This window comes from Schistocerca nitens, chromosome 1, assembly GCF_023898315.1.
Source record: "Schistocerca nitens isolate TAMUIC-IGC-003100 chromosome 1, iqSchNite1.1, whole genome shotgun sequence".
In the NCBI taxonomy this organism is placed as follows: Eukaryota; Metazoa; Arthropoda; class Insecta; order Orthoptera; family Acrididae; genus Schistocerca; species Schistocerca nitens.
The window spans coordinates 857,151,615-857,173,716 of NC_064614.1; the positions used below are offsets into that span (position 1 = coordinate 857,151,615).

Here is a 22,102-nt window from a genome sequence, read left to right on the forward strand (position 1 = left end):
TGCTACACTCAGACTGCAATACGTACTAAAGACATTGTTCAGCTGCCAACAATGAAAGGTATTCCTGTTGTTGAATGTTTCTCCACCTGCATGAGAACCGCCGACACCACACTGAATTGTCATCACTTGTTATATGAAACATTGCTCATTAAGCAAGTCATTCTTTTACAATTTGTTTTGTTCATTATGCAAAATGCATATTATGGGAGTTGCTTGTTAAATGAGGTTCCACTGTATAACAAATGTAAAATAAAATCAGGCAGTACACTGCGACCGATGCAGAATCTTGTGATTCACACATCTGTTTACAGAGAGTGAAACTAAAATACATAGGATATTGTCAACATTGCAGCTCAAAAGAAAAGAAATAATGAAATAGGAAACTGTGGAGTATGGTGACCCAGTATGGAAATATCAAACTCCAGCATCACAAGATGTGTCTGGGGCATAGGGAGAGGATAAAAGATAAACTGAAAGGCAGGCAGGCAGACAAAAGAAACACAGCTGATAGAGTGCTATACCACACAAGACTCAATAATAATTCTTTAAAGTTGTTTTAAGTATCATTATGTGATTTATATGAACCACGTCAGATGAGCCTGGCCCAAGCAGTTATAATACTGATAACAGCAATAAAACAGTTTTATTCCAGCTTTATTTTTCATCTTATCATACACTACTACAATGAAGAATAACATATCACATCGCTTTTCAATAAAATGTCCTTGTCCTTGAGGTGGTTGCAGTGTATTATTATTATTATTATTATTATTTCTTTACTTTCTCAGACTTTTTAGAAGTCTGGTTAAGAATGGAGTGACGCGGACCTTTATCAAGAGTCACTTCCTTTTTGCTGTACGGTACATGTTATATTGCATTTAGGAACTTTCGGGTAATTGAACATGTATCAATAATTACGGATTTCTGTAATTGTATATATATATGTTTGGATGTAGCTGTATTGCATTGATGTATTGGTGGATATTGTGTGGTATGACTCCTGTAGTTGATAGTATAATTGGTATGATGTCAACTTTATCCTGATGCCACATGTCTTTGACTTCCTCAGCCCGTTGGATGTATTTTTCAATTTTTTCTCCTGTTTTCTTTTGTATATTTGTTGTATTGGGTATGGCTATTTCGATTAATTGTGTTAATTTCTTCTTTTTATTGGTGAGTATGATGTCAGGTTTGTTATGTGGCGTTGTTTTATCTGTTATAATGGTTCTGTTCCAGTATAATTTGTATTCATCATTCTCCAGTACATTTTGTGGTGCATACTTGTATGTAGGAACGTGTTGTTTTATAAGTTTATGTTGTAAGGCAAGCTGTTGATGTATTATTTTTGCGACATTGTCATGTCTTCTGGGGTATTCTGTATTTGCTAGTATTGTACATCCGCTTGTGATGTGATCTACTGTTTCTATTTGTTGTTTACAAAGTCTGCATTTATCTGTTGTGGTATTGGGATCTTTAATAATATGCTTGCTGTAATACCTGGTGTTTATTGTTTGATCCTGTATTGCAATCATGAATCCTTCTGTCTCACTGTATATATTGCCTTTTCTTAGCCATGTGTTGGATGCGTCTTGATCGATGTGTGGCTGTGTTAGATGATACGGGTGCTTGCCATGTAGTGTTTTCTTTTTCCAATTTACTTTCTTCGAATTTGTTGATGTTATGTGATCTAAAGGGTTGTAGAAGTGGTTATGAAGTTGCAGTGGTGTAGCCGATGTATTTATATGAGTGATTGCCTTGTGTATTTTGCTAGTTTCTGCTCGTTCTAGAAAGAATTTTCTTAAATTGTCTACCTGTCCATAGTGTAGGTTTTTTATGTCGATAAATCCCCTTCCTCCTTCCTTTCTGCTTAATGTGAATCTTTCTGTTGCTGAATGTATGTGATGTATTCTATATTTGTGGCATTGTGATCGTGTAAGTGTATTGAGTGCTTCTAGGTCTGTGTTACTCCATTTCACTACTCCAAATGAGTAGGTCAATATTGGTATGGCATAAGTATTTATAGCTTTTGTCTTGTTTCTTGCTGTCAATTCTGTTTTCAGTATTTTTGTTAGTCTTTGTCTATATTTTTCTTTTAGTTCTTCTTTAATCTTTGTATTATCTATTCCTATTTTTTGTCTGTATCCTAGATATTTATAGACATCTGTTTTTTCCATCGCTTCTATGCAGTCGCTGTGGTTAACCAATATGTAATCTTCTTGTTTAGTGTGTTTTCCCTTGACTATGCTATTTTTCTTACATTTGTCTGTTCCAAAAGCCATACTTATATCATTGCTGAATACTTCTGTTATCTTTAGTAATTGGTTGAGTTGTTGATTTGTTGCTGCCAGTAGTTTTAGATCATCCATGTATAGCAAATGTGTGATTTTGTGTGGGTATGTTCCAGTAATATTGTATCCATAATTTGTATTATTTAGCATGTTGGATAGTGGGTTCAGAGCAAGGCAGAACCAGAAAGGACTTAATGAGTCTCCTTGGTATATTCCACGCTTAATCTGTATTGGCTGTGATGTGATATTATCTGAATTTGTTTGGATATTAAGTGTGGTTTTCCAGTTTTTCATTACTATGTTTAGGAACTGTATCAATTTAGGATCTACTTTGTATATTTCCAATATTTGTAGTAACCATGAGTGGGGTACACTATCAAAAGCTTTTTGGTAATCAATGTATGCGTAGTGTAGAGACCTTTGTTTAGTTTTAGCTTGATATGTCACCTCTGCATCTATTATCAGTTGCTCTTTACATCCTCGTGCTCCTTTGCAGCAGCCTTTTTGTTCTTCATTTATAATTTTGTTCTGTGTTGTATGTGTCATTAATTTCTGTGTAATGACTGAAGTTAATATTTTGTAGATTGTTGGTAGGCATGTTATGGGGCGATATTTAGCTGGGTTTGCTGTGTCTGCTTGATCTTTAGGTTTCAGATAAGTTATTCCATGTGTAAGTGTATCAGAGAATATGTGTGGGTCTGCAATGTAACTGTTAAATAATTTAGTTAGATGTGAATGTGTTGAGGTGAACTTCTTTAGCCAGAAATTTGCTATTTTATCATTTCCAGGGGCTTTCCAATTGTGCGTAGAATTAATTGCTCGGGTGACTTCATGTTGCAAAATTATCACTTCAGGCATTTGTGGTATCATCTTGTATGTATCTGTTTCTGCTTGTATCCACCGTGCATGCCTGTTATGTTGTACCGGGTTTGACCATATGCTGCTCCAGAAGTGTTCCATGTCTCTTATGTTTGGTGGATTGTCTATTTTTATGTGTGTGTTATCTATTGTTTGGTAAAATTTCTTTTGGTTTGTGTTGAATGTTTGGTTTTGTTTCCTTCTATTTTCACTTTTTTTGTATCTTCTAAGTCGTTTCGCCAAAGCTTGTAATTTTTGCTTCTTTTCATCTAATTGCTCTATTGCTTCTTGTTGTGAGATTTTACCTAACCTTTTTCGTTTTTTGTCTGATATTTCATTTCTTATAAATTGTGTTAACTGTCCGATGTCTTTTCTCAGTTTTTCTATTCTGATCTGTAGCCTGTGTTGCCATGCTGGTTTTGTGGGTTTCTTCTGTGTGTTGGTTGGTTCTGATATCTGCCTAGTGTGTATATTTAGTGTAGTGAGTGCTCCTACATAAACCAGTAGTTGTAACTCTTCCATAGTTGTGTATTCATTTATTTTGTTGTGTATGATTGTGTTGATAGTTTTTATTGTTGTTTCGACTTGTGGGCTATTTGGTGGTCTATGCAAGAATGGTCTAATGTCTGTATTTGTGTCTTTGTATTCTATATATGTCAACTGAAATTTTTCTTCTATATCTAACGTGTGTCACTTCGTGTTCTATTTGTGCTTGTGCTGGTGGCTGTCTTAAAATTTCATTTTCCTCTGATTGTTTAATTGATGCGTGTTGTTCTTTGTTTGTTTGCTCTGGGATGTTTGAGTCTATTACTGTATTTTCTTCTTCTTGTGACTGTACATTATTTTGTTCCAGTGTTTGTTGTACTTGTTGTTCGATGTTTTCTAATTCTGACTGGGGTATCCTGTTATTTTTTATTATTACACGAATCTGATCAGCTAGACGTTGTTCTGTTAAAAATTTTAATTCTGGGTATCTGGTAATAAATGTTGTGTATACTTGTGATCTGTATCCAGTTGTGTTGGTTCCTAGGTTTGTTGCTTGGTAATAACAGAACATGAGGTGTCGATTAACTTCATCTGACCATCTCATCCTCTGTCTTTGTTTTCCTTCTAGGGTGGTTGCAGGACGCATATCCTGCAAAACACCTCTATTTGGATTTAAATCATTTTCCAGTTGGCTAGCAGTGTCATTACCATTGTGGGCAGGCATAGGGTTCAAGCGCCGTCCCCGACCATGACGGCGCTTGTCCGAGGCTTCTTTAGTTCTGTCCTGAACCAAGTAATCACACTAAAAGGGGGGTTAGCCCTATTAGTGGTTTGTTCTTTTCGTCGCCTTTTACGACTGGCAGAACATACCGGAGGCCTATTCTTTTCCCGGGCCTCCACGGGGTTTATTATTATTATTATTATTATTATTTCTTTACTTTCTCAGACGTTAAGTCTGGTTAAAAATGGAAAGTGACGCGGACCTTAATCAAGCGCCACTTCCTTTTAACTGTACGGTACGTGTTATATTGCATTTAGGAACTTTCAGGTTATCATCATCATCATCATCATCATCATCATAACTGTATTACAAACACCAAACCTAAATACAATGGAATTCTGAACACCAACCCATATAAAGTTCAGGAAATTTAGTACATTACTAATTATTACATCAACTTTATTGTACTTTCAAAATGCCATACACCATCCATCCAAAACATTCCGAGGGTGATGAGACTGTGTTACCAATACGAACATATCACAAAATGACGAAGTGCAGAAATTCACATGGAAGATCAATACACTGATAATTACCAACATTCAAGCCAATGTGACATACAAGTTGACCAAAATCCCAAAGAAAGAGTTTTCTGGAGTCTGACATGGTTGTATGAATGTTCTGTGCATTATACTGAAGTGGAAGGTGACTATGTAGAACACCTGAAGCATGAACCACTACCTTTGTTGTGTCACAGCATAGCTCCAGTTCACCACTATAGAGTTGGATTACCTGGTGTGGTGCAATCAGGACACTGATGGCAATGGGAGTCCATTGTGCTATTCTAATTAACCTTTATAATGGAGATGAGAGGGAGAAGAACCTCCTTGGTTGCTTGGAGTGGTTTGAGATTTATTCAATCTAAACATTTTGAATGTGAAATTGACAGACCAATTATTCCTTGAGATACAAATATACATATATTGCCTAAGAGACATATAAAGTCTTAACTTCCTATAGATTAAATCAGCACCTCTTCTCTGGGTACTCCTCTTAATAAACATAATCTGTAATTTTCATCAGAGATGAGCACCTTTGCTCTCACTTGTTCTGCTAACTACTGAATCGCTGGTCCCTTGACCTACCTCACTAATACTAAACGGTTCCTTAGATTAACTGGCAGAAGAGAAGCACCAATCACTGTCTTCTATCTACTATTAAGTGAAAAATGCTCAACAGTCATTATCTAAGACAGAGTCTGGTTGTTTGTCTGATGCAATCCCAATGGAAGCAAAACTAAAGCGATACTTATCTAAAAGTGGTTGTGTCCACCAGAGCCTCACAGTCTTCTTGTGGCTCAAGTTTCCACTGCTCCATCAGTAACTGCTGCTACCCTCCACCACGGTGAGTCCCTGCCCTGAAGTCACTCATTGTCTGCTGCTCAATTACTGGTTGAATACTCTATGAATACTAACTTCCCGCTGCTCATGGCTTCCCTTTACACAACATTTTGGAGAATGTTCCTACTTGGGTACAGCTTTCCCTAACTTATTTTTCAGTCCTTCGAAAATATTATGTCTCTGTACACCATGCCGACTTATTTTTGTTTGGCAGAGTTCCTGCTTGGAATCTTATAGACCTTCACTCTCTCAGTGGCTCATCGTGTTTCCCTGTGACTTATTTCAGAGACCTTGCCTCACATTGTCTACGCATGCCTGTCCAGTTGCACATCACTGAGTGGCACTTGAGGCTGTACCTGCACAGGAGTACTGACAATTTTTAGAACATGTGATACTGTCTCTCGCATTAATTTTGATTTAGAATTAAAATATTCTATTGCCATGACTTCTTCAACTACTCTATTTGGACCAAAGTGGAATTATCAATGCATTAAAGAGCAGAATTTCCAAAAAAAAACAGCACCAAATAAATTAAAATTCAATAGGCTAATATGTTTGCAAAGAAGGGAAAGCAGAAAGGTGGAAGGAGTATACAGAGGGTCTATACAAGGGCGATGTACTTGAGGACAATATTATGGAAATGGAAGAGGATGAAGATGAAATGGAAGATATGATACTGCGTGAAGAGTTTGACAGAGAACTGAAAGACCTGAGTCGAAACAAAGCCCCGGGAGTAGACAACATTCCATTGGAACTGACGGCCTTGGGAGAGCCAGTCCTGACAAAACTCTACCAACTGGTGAGCAAGATGTACGAGACAGGCAAAATACCCTCAGACTTCAAAAAGAATATAATAATCCCAATCCCAAAGAAAGCAGGTGTTGACAGATGTGAAAATTACCGAACTATCAGTTTAATAAGTCATAGCTGCAAAATACTAATGCAAATTCTTTACAGACGAATGGAAAAACTAGTAGAAGCCGACCTTGGGGAAGATCAGTTTGGATTCAGTAGAAATGTTGGAACACGTGAGGCAATACTGACCCTACGGCTCATCCTAGAAGCTAGATTAAGGAAAGGAAAACCTACGTTTCTAGCATTTGTAGACTTAGAGAAATCTTTTGACAATGTTGACTGGAATACTCTCTTTCAAATTCTGAAGGTGGCAGGGGTAAAATATAGGGAGCGAAAGGCTATTTACAATTTGTATAGAAACCAAATGGCAGTTATAAGAGTTGAGGGGCATGAAAGGGAAGCAGTGGTTGGGAAGGGAGTGAGACAGGGTTGTAGCCTCTCCCCGATGTTATTCAATCTGTATATTGAGCAAGCAGTAAAGGAAACAAAAGAAAAATTCGGAGTAGGTATTAAAATCCATGGAGAAGAAATAAAAACTTTGAGGTTCGTCAATGACATTGTAATTCTGTCAGAGACAGCAAAGGACTTAGAAGATCAGTTGAACGGAATGGGCAGTGTCTTGAAGGGAGGATATAAGATGAACATCAACAAAAGCAAAACGAGGATAATGGAATGTAGTCAAATTAAATCGGGTGATGCTGAGGGCATTAGATTAGGAAATGAGATACTTAAAGTAGTAAAGGAGTTTTGCTATTTGGGGAGCAAAATAACTGATGATGGTCGAAGTAGAGAGGATATAAAACGTAGACTGGCAATGGGAAGGAAAGCGTTTCTGAAGAAGAGAAATTTGTTAACATCGAGTATTGGTTTAAGTATTAGGAAGTCGTTTCTGAAAGTATTTGTATGGATTGTAGCCATGTATGGAAGTGAAACATGGACGATAAATAATTTAGACAAGAAGAGAATAGAAGCTTTTGAAATGTGGTGCTACAGAAGAATGTTGAAGATTAGATGGGTAGATCACATAACTAATGAGGAGGTGTTGAATAAGATTGGGGAGAAGAGAAGTTTGTGGCACAACTTGACTAGAAGAAGGGATCGGTTGGTAGGACAGGATCTGAGGCATCAAAGGATCATTAATTTAGTATTGGAGGGCAGCGTGGAGGGTAAAAATCGTAGAGGGAGACCAAGAGATGAATACACCAATCAGATTCAGAAGGATGTAGGTTGCAGTAGGTACCGGGAGATGATGAAGCTAGCACAGGATAGAGTAGCATGGAGAGCTGCATCAAACCAGTCTCAGGACTGAAGACCACCACCACCACCACCACCACCACCACCACCACCACCACCACCACAACAACAACAACAACCAACAATATGTATGTTAATTCTTATTGACTAACTTCTTTCTTTTGTTCACATGTCTTTTACTACTGCTTCATCCAGCAGTAGCATCCTCAGTGATGTATAGCATTGGGCTTAAGAGATTCTGAAGTATTGTTTGATATTAAGGAACAATTCTCTTCTCCTTTCTTCAGTTGTGCCTCTCAGTTTTCTTTCAGAGGCGACTCATGAGGGACATTTTACTCATGGATCATGCACTGTTACCCCATGGAGTCATTGTTCGCAGATCAGTATTCCTGATGAGTCCATGACAGAAAAACAGATGAAGGTTGTAATTTAATGCATTCTTTTCCAGTCATAGTAAGTGAATATGTACTGACAGTCAAAGACATACTAACTGATTCCGTACTATGACAGCTCTTTTAAGCTATGCCTGAGTAGTAGTGTCTTCAATCACTGTGGCAATATCAGCCAAAGAAGAAATCTATGGAATATGTTCCCAGATATGTGAGAGGTTCGAAGACTTCTTAGATAATAGATTCCGGTATGCTGTCCTGCATGGTGATTGTTCGTCACAGACAAGGTTATTACCAGGATTGTCCCAGGGAGGACTGATAGGACCACTCTTGTGCTCTATACACGTAAATGATCTGATGGATACAGTGAGCAGCAAGATGTGACTGCTCATGACACTAGTGTACAGGTAAGTGTATGCCCTTAATGACTGCAGAGGGCACAGGATGACATAAGAAAATATCTATTTGACATGTTCAATGGCAGCTCACTCTGAATGTAGAAAAATTTAATGCAGATGAGTAGGAAAAAATTCTGTTACATTTTAATACAGTACTAGTAATGTCGGTTAAATATCTGGGCATAATGCTGCAAATCAGTATGAATGGAAATAGCACATAAGGTCAGTAGTTGGGATGGCAAATTATCCGCTTCCATTTATTGGAAAAATTTAGGAAAAGGCATCTCATTTGTACACGAGACCACATACAGAACCCTAGTGCAAACCCTTCTTGATACTGTTGAGGTGTTTGGGATTCCCAAATGGTCATATTCAATGAAAACAAAGGTAATTAAGTAATTTGGTGCTATATTTGCTACTGATAGGTTTGATGAACATGCAAGTGTTATGGAGTTGCTTCATAATGTCAAATGGGAATCCCTGGAGAGAAGACAATGTTCTTACTTGGGGGGAGGGGGAGGGGGGAGGGGGGGTTAATGGAGAAAATTAAGGCACTGGCATTTGCAGCTAACAGCAGAACTGTACTGTTGGCAACACAAATTTCATGTACAGAGTGCAAAGACAAGATAAAGTAGGATTTTGTGGAAGCATACAGACAGTCTTTTCCCTCACTCCGTTTATGGGTGGATCAGGAAAGGGAATAACTGCCTGTGGTATAAGGTACTCTCCACCATACACCATTTGGTGGCTTCCGGAGTATCTAAATGTACGTAAGATGTGTCACATACTATTTTTGTTTCGAAGGACCAAAGGCTCATATGGCCTACTCCCAGGAACAAAACTGATTTCTTAATTTAATCCTTACAAAACCTACCAAATGAAGTGGCATATATTCACGTTACTAGTATTTTGTGCAACATAGTTATCAGCAAGAAAAAGCAAATTAGTGTAAACATAGTCATAATTCTTAAAGTAATGATAGAACAGACTGGAACAATATTTATCAGAGTCTGTTCTAGAACACTGTCCTTCCTTCTGCACTTTTTTCATGGGAACAGTTGGGGAACCAACTGAACAAAGTAAACAAATCTGTCCTAGAATGACAGGATCAAGTGTTCTGGGATAGATGATTATGTGCCCTACTCCAGATCTGCTGACCTTTACTGAATAGATACATTATGTGATCAAAAGTAGCCAAACACCTGGCTGAAAATGACTTACAAGTCGTGGCGCCCTCCATCTCTAATGCTGGAATTCAATACGGTATTGGCCCACCCTTAGCCTTCCAATCTTGCAGACATGCGTTCAGTCAGGTGCTGGAAGGTTTCTTGGGGAATGGCAGCCCACTCTTCACAGAGTGCTGCACTGAGAAGAGGTATCTATGTCAGTTGGCGAAACCTGGCACGAAGTCAGCATTCCAAAACACCCCAAATGTGTTCTACAGGATTCAGGTCAGGACTCTGTGCAGGCCAGTCCATTACAGGGATGTTATTGTCGTGTAACCACTTCGCCACAGGCCGTGCATTATGAACAGGTGCTCGATAGCATTGAAAGATGCAATCGCCATCCCTGAATTGCTCTTCAACAGTGATAAGCAAATAGGCACTTAAAACATCAATGTAGGCCTGCACTGTGACAGTGCCATGCAAAACAACAAGGTGTGCAAGCCCCTCCATGAAAAACACGACCATACCATAACACCACTGCCTCTGAATTTTACTATTAGCATTACACACACTGGTAGAAGATGTTCACCGGGCATTTGGCATACCCACACCCTGCCATCAGATCGCCACATTATGTACCATGATTTATCACTCCACACAATATTTTCCACTGTTCCATCGTCCAATGTTTATGCTCCGTAACACCAAGCGAGGCATCATTTGGCATTTACCAGCATGATGTGTGGCTTATGAGCAGCCGCTCGGCCATGAGATCTAAGTTTTCTCACCTCCCATCTAACTGTCTTAGTACTTGCAGTGGATCCTGATGAAGTTTGGAATTCCTGTGTGATGGTCTGGATAGATGTCTGCCTATTACACATTACAACTCGCTTAAATTGTCGGTGGTCTCTGTCAGTCAATAGACGAGGTCGGTCTGTAGGCTTTTGTGCTGTACTTGTCCCCTTCACATTTCCACTTGACTATTACTTCGGAATCAGTGGACCTAGGGATGTTTAGGAGTGTGGAAATATCGTTTACAGACATATGACAAGTGAAACCCAATCACCTGACCACGTTTGAAGTCCGTGAGTTCCGCAGAGTTCCCCCATTCTGCTCTCTCATGTCTAATGACTAATGAGGTCAATGATACAGAGTACCTGGCAGTAGGTGACAGCATAATGCACCTAATATGAAAAACATATGTTTTTGGGGGTGTCCAACTACTTTTAATTACATAGTATAACTAACATACGAGGGGCTTCCACAAAGTATGTTCCGTTTCTATTTCTATCTGCTGCAGCGTTACGATCTCAGTTCCGAGCATGCACGGCAGTTAATCTGATTCAAGGAGAAGCTATGTATGCCTTTTTCAGATCGCTGCTGCCGACGTGTGCTTTGTAGTGCATCTTTATAATGTCAGCCATAATCTAAAATGCTGCCAGGTGTGTAATCATATCTGTGATTCCTTTTCTAAATGCAAAGAAAATTAAACCAAAGGAAATTCATCAGCAAATCTGTGAGGTTTACAGAAAACACACTGAGTGATTCAATGGTTAGAAGATGCGTCAGACTATTCAATGAAGGACGTGATCAAGTGCACAATGAAGATCGAAGTGGATGCCTGTCTGTGGTTACTGATGAAAAGGTTTTCACAATTTAAAAGAAGATTAAGCACAACCACTCCTAGTGACTTTCGTCTCTTCTTACACCTAAAATCTGTTCTCTGTGGTTAACACTTCCAACGATGACGCCGAGCTGGAAGAACATGTTACCACATGGTTCAATATACAGACGGCAACCTTCTATGAAGAAGGCATACAAAAACTTTTGCCACGCTATGACAAGTGCCTACAAAATTTCGGAAGCTATATAGAAAAGTAGTTTAACAGTTTTAGATTTTTGTACAATAAGTATTTTTTCTGTATCTGTACACATTTGTTTTATATAACCAAACAGAACTTACTTTGTGAATGACCCTCTTATCTTAAAATCACAGGCAAGTGAATTTTATAATTCTGAAGTCTACCAGATGATTACATACAGTCAAAACTAGTTGAGAGCAATGAAGATTATCAGCTTTGTGGTAATTATACGCAATGTCATTTATACTATCTGTGGAGCACAAGTTAAACCAGATTTTAAGGCTTACTGTGCCTGTTAATTCAACAACTTATAGTTTTAGACAACTCAAAATCACTATTTTAATCTTTTTCTGTTACACAATAGCAATTTTCTCTCTATAACCAAAATTATTTCCTTCATAGATTATGTTTTGCAAATTACACAACCTAAGTCCACGATACTTAAATATGTAATACTTGTGTTTCTTTGGAAATTCTGTCATTATGGCTTAAATATTGTGTCAAGTGTTGGACATTAGGCCACAACAGACTGATTTATGAAAATGCAGGATGGCTATTTACAGTCACAGTGCACAACCAAGTAGTGACAAGCAAGGTGATTTAAAGGCCTCGATTAACTCTTAGCTTCTTCAGCCTGCTAACAAATTGTCTGGATTGTCTTTTAGTTTGGCAGAGGAGACGCAGATCATGTCAAATAGGATTAGGCTACAGGAGATGTTACGACATGATGAGAGAAATGTTAGGCTACAGGAGATGGAAGTTGTCATTAGTTACTGACAAGTGTACTCTGATGTAAAACCTGGCTGATGGCCAGCCTTTGCAGTGACTTAAGACTGAGTTGTTCTCTTAAGTTGCTAGAAATTTGGCAACCCTCAGAATCTTAACTCCAACTACATGTACTGGTAACAATTGTAAGATGTGGCAGTATTTGGAGAAATTGTTGTCTTTCACTCAAATTTTTCCATTGCTGTATGTAACTGTAGTGTAGACGTGCTTGGTACACAGTCTAAATGCAAGCCAAGAGTTCAAAATCAACACTTCCTCAGTTTTTTCACTTGCATTTCATCTACATGTTAAAAATGTCAGCCTTCAGGAAGAGCAATGAAAAATTCACTTCTTTATACTCCATTAAGAACAAAACCTTCCAGAAAATTTTCTGCTGAACACTTAGTGATGTTTGTCCAGCTCGTAACACTTTCTGCCCGAGTGTTTTCTCTCGATGCAGCGGACATCTTAGAATGGACGACAGCTTATGGCAATCAGCCTCCAGCCATGAAATCTCCATCTTACAGCTATGATCTACTGTAAATGTTGCTGCTCTTGATTTTTTTGATTTGATTAATTTTATAAGGGAAGCAAAAACAGCACTGGTCAAGCCTGCTGCTGCCCACACCGAAACAGAGTTTATTGTGCAGCATTGTTCCCTGTGTCTCTAGTAAAGTGAACCAATGCCCTTGAACAGTGCAAGCAGATCCTTTGTCAGTGTTTTGATAGATGAAATTTCTTCAAGTATGGTTGATCCGAATATTCTGTCTTTTAATCTCCAATGCCTCACATTCAAAAATCAAATGCGATATGGTTTCCTCACCCACACCACACATCCTGCATTTGGGGTCTTCTATTATCCCATTCTATATAGGTGTTTTTTTTTGTTTTTTTTTTTTTTTTTTTTAAATTTCCCATGGCCTGTCAATAATCCAACCACCAATTTCCTTTCTCTCCTATTAAAGTCCAGGATTGAGAGACTTCTCTTAGAACATGGCTTCAGCATCAATACTTTCCCATGATTTTGTTTTTGGACCTCAGCTCAATATTCTACATGGTGTCTCCTTGTCCAGTCTCTTAGTTTTATTTTGATCATTGCCTTCGTGATTGTCAGAACAGGTTCCGGTCCTATAAATGGTGTCATCGCCCGTATCCTGGCAAACCTATTGGCTTGCTCATTACCACTAATCCCTGGGTGACCAGGGACCCACAATGAGTTTACTCTATTGCTTTCCATAAATCCACAAGGACTTTGTGGCATTCTGCCAAGATCTTTGATCTTGTTGCAGAGGCTGCCAGTGCTTTCTGGGCTGGTTAGCTGGCTGAATAAACGAAAATGCTACATCCTCTGTAGCACCTCCGCTAATTCTCTTGCTGCTCTTACTTTGGCAAGTACAAAATTATTTACTGTTGAAGTGCAAGTTTCTACATGAAATATCTACAATAAGCAAGTGAACAGACTGCAACAACAACAGTGACATTAAAATTACTCAGGGTACACATTGAAAAACAATTTACCACAACAGTCCAAACTTAACTGTAAACATTAGGTCGATGCACAGGTTTGTAAGGTGCTGTAAGTGTATTTAGCAACTGTAACTTTTTATTTGAAGTTCTAGTATTGTTCTTGACACTAAATAAGGAATTTTGTGTACTTGTAGGTAATGGGTGGTCTGATGAGAGTTGGAATGTGGAGCACCAAAGGGAAAAGTCAAACATTTATGACACACTGTTCACTTTGGAAATCAAATTTGTTTCTCTACTTCCAGGAGATTTGTTTTGGCATGAATGATTTTCAGTATTCAGGAAGATCTATGGGCTTGATGAAGAATGTTCAAAGGGTTTATTGCATGATGAACCACATTAATGTATCGGATGATTGACAAATTAAATTATCTTTGAAAATTTAACCACCGTATGACATCAATGGGCAAGATTCAAAAGTTGGATGTGGAGGTGTTGCATGATCCAATTCAAAATGAAACAAAATTAATGGGTGCCAATATATGCATTTTTCTGCTTTAAAATTGCCAGCTGGCTTATGATCATCATCTCACAAAAAGAAAGTATTGGCTTGGTCCTACAAAAACATATCTCCATCTGACGAGCCAAGGAGGATGTGTGTGTATGAAATGCTTCCCACGTTTGTACTCATCTCAGCTGATATTTGTTGTCAAAAACAGAGATGCTTCGTAGTCACAATCAGCTGATAGCTTGCAGGCTGCTCATTAAGTATTGCTGTTTCCAACCTGAGTAAATGGTCAGTTGTAAATTGTCCTCCCCAGAAGTCACACTGGTAAGGGAATGAAAGGTCCCGAGATTCAAGTACCCAACATAATCAAAAGCTAACCATCCTGTCTAACAGTTTAGAAAGTACGATGGTCAGACTAATGGGTCGGCAGCTGACGAGACACAATGGGTTCTTCCCAGGCTTAAGTACAAGTGTAACTATGCTGTCTTGCCATTACATTGGGGTAACATCCGTGAGCCAAATGCTGATGAAGATCCTGAGTAGATGTTGCCTCTGGGTAACATCCAAGTGTTTAATCCTCTGGCTGTGGATGGAGTTCAGGCATGGGGCTGTGTCACATAAAGAGGTAAGAGCCTGCTAGAATTCCCATTCAGGGTTCAGCTTGGTGGGTGTTGTAACAGAGTTGAGTTTGTTCAACTCAACATTTGTGCCGGAGAAAGGTAGCAGGATAGAAAGAAGATACTGCTGTAGTAATTAACTTTATCACAGAGTTGCAAGGAAATTTGTTATGTTGCCTAGTCATAATACTAATGGTAGGAAGAGTTCTGTTTCTTGAGCAGGCAGAAACCACCTTACATTTGTTGAGCACAACTTGTCGCCTGAATGAGACATTGCACATAGCCACCAAGTTGGTCAAGAGCTGAATTTCCAAAAGATTATGGCAACGAGTTCCATTACTATTACTGTAACAGTTGTCCACCTTGTGAAATTCATTAAGTGTTGTGTCTACTCGTATCTGCACTGTGTTCTGATCTTCAGCTGAGTTCTTCATAGTTGTACGAGTAATTTCTTCTCAGCTGTTTGTTGCTGACTACATTAATACTTTTAAACTAAGAACAGGATGTAGTCAATAAAACATGAGAAACTAGAGCTTAGAGTGGGGTTTGCATCCTTGCAGTCATACCTGGGGATACGAATATAATGATACACACAGACAGGCAGGCAGGCAGACAGACAGACAGACAGACAGACAGACAGACAGACAGACTATTCTGGAATGGGCAATCATTGTTCATATGCTATGTGATATACCACATTTAACAATGCAGGAAACAACATATTGCTACATACCGTGGAGAAGACACATCAACTTGCAGACAGGCACAATTAAAAGACACTCTCATATATCTTTCAGCCACAGCCTTTGTCAATAAACACACACACACACAACTCTAACATCCAGCATCAGGAGGTTGTGGAGCAGGAAGGCATGGAAAAAAGGAGCAAAAAAGGAGAGAAGCAGGGCAAGATGAGCAAATGCATTGGCAGATGGCTGCAAATAAACGGGGTGGGGGGAGGGGGGGAGCGGGGGGAGATGAGAATAGGAAGGCGATGGTAGGACAGACGGGGTGGAAACTATTGGGTAGAGGGCATGGGGACAGTATGTTACCATAGGTTGAGGTCAGTATAGCTATGGGAGCGGAGAACGTGTTTTAAGGATAAATCCCATCTGCACAGTTCAAAAAAACTGATGATGGATGAAAGAATCCAGATGGCTCAGGTAGTGAAGCATCCATTGAAATCAAGTGTGTTACGTTCAGCTCGATGCTGCGCTGAAGAGTGGTCTAGTTTGCTCTTGGCCACAGTTTGCCGGTGGCCATTCATCCTGATGGGCACCTGGTTGGTGGTCATACCAATATAAAAAGCTGTGCAATGATTGCAGCAAAGCTGGTAAATGATGTGGTTGCCTTCACAGGTGGACCAGCCCCTGATGGGGGCAGGATAAACCAGTGACAGGACTTGAATACGAAGTGCTGGGGTGGGTGGATTGGGCAGATTTTGCACCTCTGTCTTCCACAGGAATATGATCCTTGTGGCAAGTGGTTGGAATTGGGAGTGGCACAGAGATGGCCTAGAACAATGTGCAGGTTGAGTGGGCAGCGGAACACCACTTTAGGAGGGTGGGATGTATCTTGGGTATGATGTTCCTCATTTCAGAGCATGATGACAGGTAATCTAAGCCTTGGCAAAGGATGTGGTCCAGTTGTTCCCGTCTGGGGTGGTACTGGGTGGTGAAAGGGACACTCCTTTGGTGGCTGGTTCTTTGGCGTGGTCCGAGGATTGGGAGTGTGAGGGGGGAAATGACACGGGAGATCTGTTTGCGGAGTAGGAATGAGGTACAGCGCCTGCCTGTGAAGGCCTTGGTGCGACCACCATCATACTGAGCAAGTGAGTTTTGTCACTGCAGAAACGCCATCTCCAGGAAGCCAGGCTATATGGGAGGGATTTTTTGGTGTGAAAGTGATGACAGCTCTCAAAATGCAAGTACTGTTGGAGGTTGGTGGGTTTAATGTGGGCAGAGGTGCGGATAGAGCCATCAGAAGGTGGTCAACATCTATAAAGGTGGCACACTTTGTTGAGGAGGACCACATGAAGTGGATGGGAGAGAAGGTGTTGAGGTTGCGAAGAAATGAAGATAGGATGTCTTGGCACTACATCCAGATCATGAAAATGATATCACTGAACCTGAACCAGTCTAAGGGTTTGGTGTTCTGAGAGGCTAGGACAATCTCATCTACACTGCCCATAAAAAGATTGGCCTAGTACAGCACCCTGTGGGTGACCATGGCTGTGTTAGATTTGTTTATATACCTTCCCTTCAAATAAGAAGTAGTTGTGGGTAAGGATGAAGATAGTAAGGTGTATGAGGAATGAGGTAATGGTTTTTTGTCTGAAGGATGTTAAGAAAGGCAGTGTTCAATAGCAGTAAGACCATGGGTATGAGAGATGATTGTGTATAGCAAGGTGGAGTCAAAAGTGACGAGTAGGGATCCAGGAGGTGTAGGAATGGGGTTGGTGGAGAGTCGGTGAAGGAGTGGTTGGTGTCTGACATCAGAGACCAGATTACAGGCAATTGTTTAAAGGTGTTGGTCAATGAGTGCCAAAATTCTTTCATTGGGGGGCACAATACCCAGCCGCAATAGAATGTCCAGAATTGTTGGGTTTGCGGATTTTGGGCAGCACATAGAAGTAGAAGTCCGGGGTATCAGAGGGGTGAGGAGGGAAATATGTTCTGAGGAGATGTTCTGGAAAAGAAAGTAGTCCTTGGCAGTAGGAATACAGCCTAGACTTAATTTTTGCTAGTGAAGGAATTAAATCAGCACCCCTATACCTACACAGACACAGACTCATTGTACCATATTTATCGAAGTATAAGCTGGCCTCCGCTTCTTTAAAGAGACTCCTTGAGGAAACTTTATTTTTAACATATTCTGACTAATCAAAATTACGAAGTGTTCTGCTGACAAAGCACCTGTAGAAAGTTAACGTTATACCCGTTTTAAACTTATGTCATTTATTGATGGTCTACATTTTGATAATACATAGAGAAATAAAATAAACGAAAAGAACTGATTCACATTAATTTACAGATCATTTTCTTTTCTACGCTTTTTGCTTACCAACTCTGTCATCAGTGGTACCACTATTTCTGTTCGTCTTACGGTAATAGCACATCTGCGAAATTTATTTCTTCATTGTGTTACAAATATTTGGCCATTTTCTCCAAATATTTTGTGACTAAGGTTGAGGTGATGGTGGGAATGAGAACACAGCTATTTCAACTGCAGGAAAGTTTATTTCTAAATGTGATGGGGAGTCCCCTGGCAGACATCACGTACACTATGCACGCATTCAAAAATCAACTTACGATTCATTCAGAAATCAACTTAGAATTTGTTCAAAAATGTTCAAAAACCAAAAGGGATACATTTCAAAATCATATGAATAACTGATAGACCAACGTGCGCTGAATGATAGGCGCTTTGTGAAACAAGGTCTTTTTCCTCAATACTATGAATTTGGTGCCCCCACCCCCAGTGAAATTGTCGCCCGAGGCAGATACCCCGTTTTACCCCCGCCCCCTAGTTCCGGGCCTGTTGCACATACGTGAATGACAGCTTAGGCGCACCAGTAAAATTTTTCCAGACAGCATCTGGCTGCCTGTTATTGCTTATACAGCTAACAGCCACAATTCTGTAGCCAGAAGCGGGAGAAGATACTACCCATACGCAACTCAAGTGTGCATACGCGTGAGCTCACTTTCAACTGCTTCGACGAATCAAATCTAAACAGATGTGACATCACGCTCATCAGAGGCAATTTGTTGTTATGAAGCATTGCACAGTATTCCTAAAGCCTTCGACTCATTTTGGTGTTAGCAGACGCTTGTGTGAACGCTGTGTTTTGTTGTTGTATATGGCGCATTTCCTTTGCAACTTAAGTTTTATTTCATTTTTTCCCTCTTGTTCATGTATTATTGCTGCAGTATTATACTGTAGTAGTGAGAAACAGTAATATCATTTGTTAGAGTGTTAGTTCTTACCAGTCAAAGTTACAAAAATTTAACTGAAAACTAAAACAATGAAAAAGTCATGGAATTGTAAAAAATTCCTGGGTTTTTCCCTGATCTCCCAGTTGTCCCAGGTCATATACACCCTGGTCACTGTTCCCACTCTTAATCGTTTCACGCAGCTTTGGTTGAGCAACTGTGAAACATGGACAGCAATATCTTATTGGGCGCAGGTCACATGTTAACAACAGTAAATAATAGATAAATGAAAGGTCCCAATCACATTTCAGTCAATGTTCTCAAACTAGCCCTCGTCTCGCAATCTACTGACGTCTGTTGGTATTATCTCCATGCTGGGTCTTGCCACTGTAATTTATTCTTTTGATAACAATTTCTTTCAGTTTAATATGATTTATTTTCTTTGTTAGCCATGTCATTCTGGATTAATTTTCCTTCTTGTTTCTTCTGAACGTCTTCATCAAGTCCTAAAGGTGATTAAAAGTTAGTAATGTGTTTACACTGTATTATAGTACATCAACAGCGATGGAATTTCTTTTGCAACCCACTTAATATGAATGTTACCTTCCTTAAAAAGAATCACTAACATTTGTATACAGTATCCATACATATATGAGAACTTTAATTACAAACCTGTTCAAATACAAGAAGCATTTGTAAGATGATAGCATTGAATTATGTTTCTTCCTGTGTTTCACAAAACTGTCAAATTTAAAGCAGAGCAATAAACTGTTGTAGAGGCTAGTTCATCTTTTGTTGTGTACCCCTTGCACTAGTACCATATAAGTCAAATATCACGTGACTGTTTGAGCAATCAATACTGCATCGAGCACTTCATCATATTGGGAAATCCTGACCTTGTTAGAACACTAATATCATTTGTCCAGCCCTGCCTTTCCGAATTCTTCAAAATAAATCTGCATGTGACCTCATAAACCAAAACTTTATCAGCAAATGTAGAACAACCCCTATATATAGTCTCAAACAATGTAAAAACGTTGCCCTTAGTAGCAATAATTTAATCCACAAATATAAGACAATCCTATGTTTTTTGAATGAGGGATTTGAGGAAAAGTCTTATCTTATAATAGGGTAAGTACAGTATGCCTATTAACAGCAGCAGTATCCCCTATGCTTATGCATTTCAATTTTCATCTGCATCTACGTGATTAGCCTTCAATTCACACTTAAATGTTTAGCAGACATCTCACAGAAACACAGACTATTTCTCTACTGTTCCACTCCCTGAAAGCACATGGGAATAACAACTATATCCCTTCCATGTGTGATTTGATTGAACAGCTTAATTTTTTTTTTATTAATACTGTTGAACCACAAGTCCGACTATTAGTACAACTAATAAAAACAGTACAATTACATACTTCATGAAAAGTGGAAGTATAGATTTGTTGCTAAACTGCTTTGATACTTTGGTAGTTCACAATAAAATAAATAACCGGAAGCAATATTATACTAATTAATTGAACAAAGAGTTAGTCTCAAGAATAAACACATGTTTAAAATTTATATGAACTTAACAAAAAATTACCTGTGTTCCATCTCCATCTGGAACTTTCACATTATGAAGAGGTGAAAATTTAAGCAGATTTTCGAAATGTTTTTGGTCATCTGAACTGCCATAGTCCGACACCCACGCATAACCAATTGTGAACTTATGAAATCTCAGCATATCAAGAACACCAACTTGAGCTATAGCTGCACCAAAAAGCTCTGGTCTTTGGTTTATACATGCTGCTACTAGAAGTCCTCCATTAGAACCACCCTGAATAGTAAGTTTGTTACTTGATGTGAATTTTTCTTTTATAAGATACTCAGCAGCACACTGGAAATCATCAAACACATTCTGCTTGTTGAAAAGTCTACCAGCATTGTGCCAAGCTTCCCCATATTCTCTGAAAGGAAAAAAAGAAAGAAGAGAAATTACTCAAACATCTTAAACACAAAGGAGTATTTATGCAGTATAGATAATATCATTCTTTCTTACCCTCCGCCTCTAATATTAGCTACAGCCAATATACCCCCAAAGTGCTGAATGAACACCAGTCTTGTAACACTAAATGTCGGTTGAATGCTGACATTAAAACCTCCATAACCGTATAGCAGACATGGATTGCTTCCATCTTGCACTAGACCCTAGAATATTTTTTAAAAAGTTATACTGATCCTTCATGTGGGAAATACTCAGAACAACTTTCGACAATAGTTATATAGATAATACATTCCAATTAAAATTACTTTATTGACACATCGCAGTGGCATGGGAGAGTGTTGCCAGCATGCAGCCAGCCACACTTCACAAGGCACAGTAAATAACATACAAAACAGTCAACACAGTGAGTACATTGCACTAAAGAAAGAAGTACGATTGGCTGGTGGCTGCCCCTTATCACTCAACATGCTGAAACATCAATTGAAAAGTAATTCTAATTGGATTATAGTTAAAAAGTTAATAATCTAAAATGACACAACAAAAATGAATTTTTACAGCTTTCAAATGATTGAGAGCTGCACTATTGTGGCTTGCACTATGATACACTATTGCATATTCCATAGTCATCAAATCTCGTTTCAGTCACCTACCACACACTGTACTCATCTTGGCAATTTCTTTGTGACATGAAAGTTTTCTAAAGCAACAGCACAGGAGTTTCTACAAAGCAGTAACTCTGATTTCTGTGGGTGTTATACGAATACACATAGAATAATGTCTCTTCTCTTTATCACTGAGTTTATGATGTTTAAAGTTTCACTCTCAATCATAACAGTCACGAGCAACAGCTTTGAAGCAACAGCAATTCTGGCATGGCAAACTAAATAACTTATGAGAGTCTGACAGCTGCACAAAAGCAGTAGCATCATATCTCAATGAGGAACTTTCAACTTTTACTGGAGGACAAGAGCATGTTAAGGAATTATGGCTCAACTTTAAAAGAGTAGCTGACCACACACAGCACAGACGGACAGACACACAGCACAGACGGACAGACACACAGCACAGACGGACAGACACACAGTGGACAAATATATGATGGAGGGGACTCTCCATGGCATATGTTCATGGTAAAAAGTCCTAAAAAAC

General features: G+C 39.1%; 1 protein-coding gene across 4 annotated transcripts in view; it reads right to left on the bottom strand.

Annotated features, from left to right (window-relative positions):
• The window catches only part of LOC126263371 (prolyl endopeptidase), a 106,054-nt gene that overhangs the window by 13,448 nt on the left and 70,504 nt on the right, over positions 1–22,102 (bottom strand). For all 4 annotated transcript variants that reach the window (XM_049960488.1, XM_049960474.1, XM_049960466.1 and 1 more), the window contains exons 11-12: positions 21,008–21,156; positions 20,552–20,915 (exon numbers count right to left, since the gene is read on the bottom strand). In XM_049960488.1, coding sequence (XP_049816445.1) covers positions 20,552–20,915; positions 21,008–21,156 — 513 coding nt within the window. The remainder of the gene's footprint in view (positions 1–20,551; positions 20,916–21,007; positions 21,157–22,102) is intronic.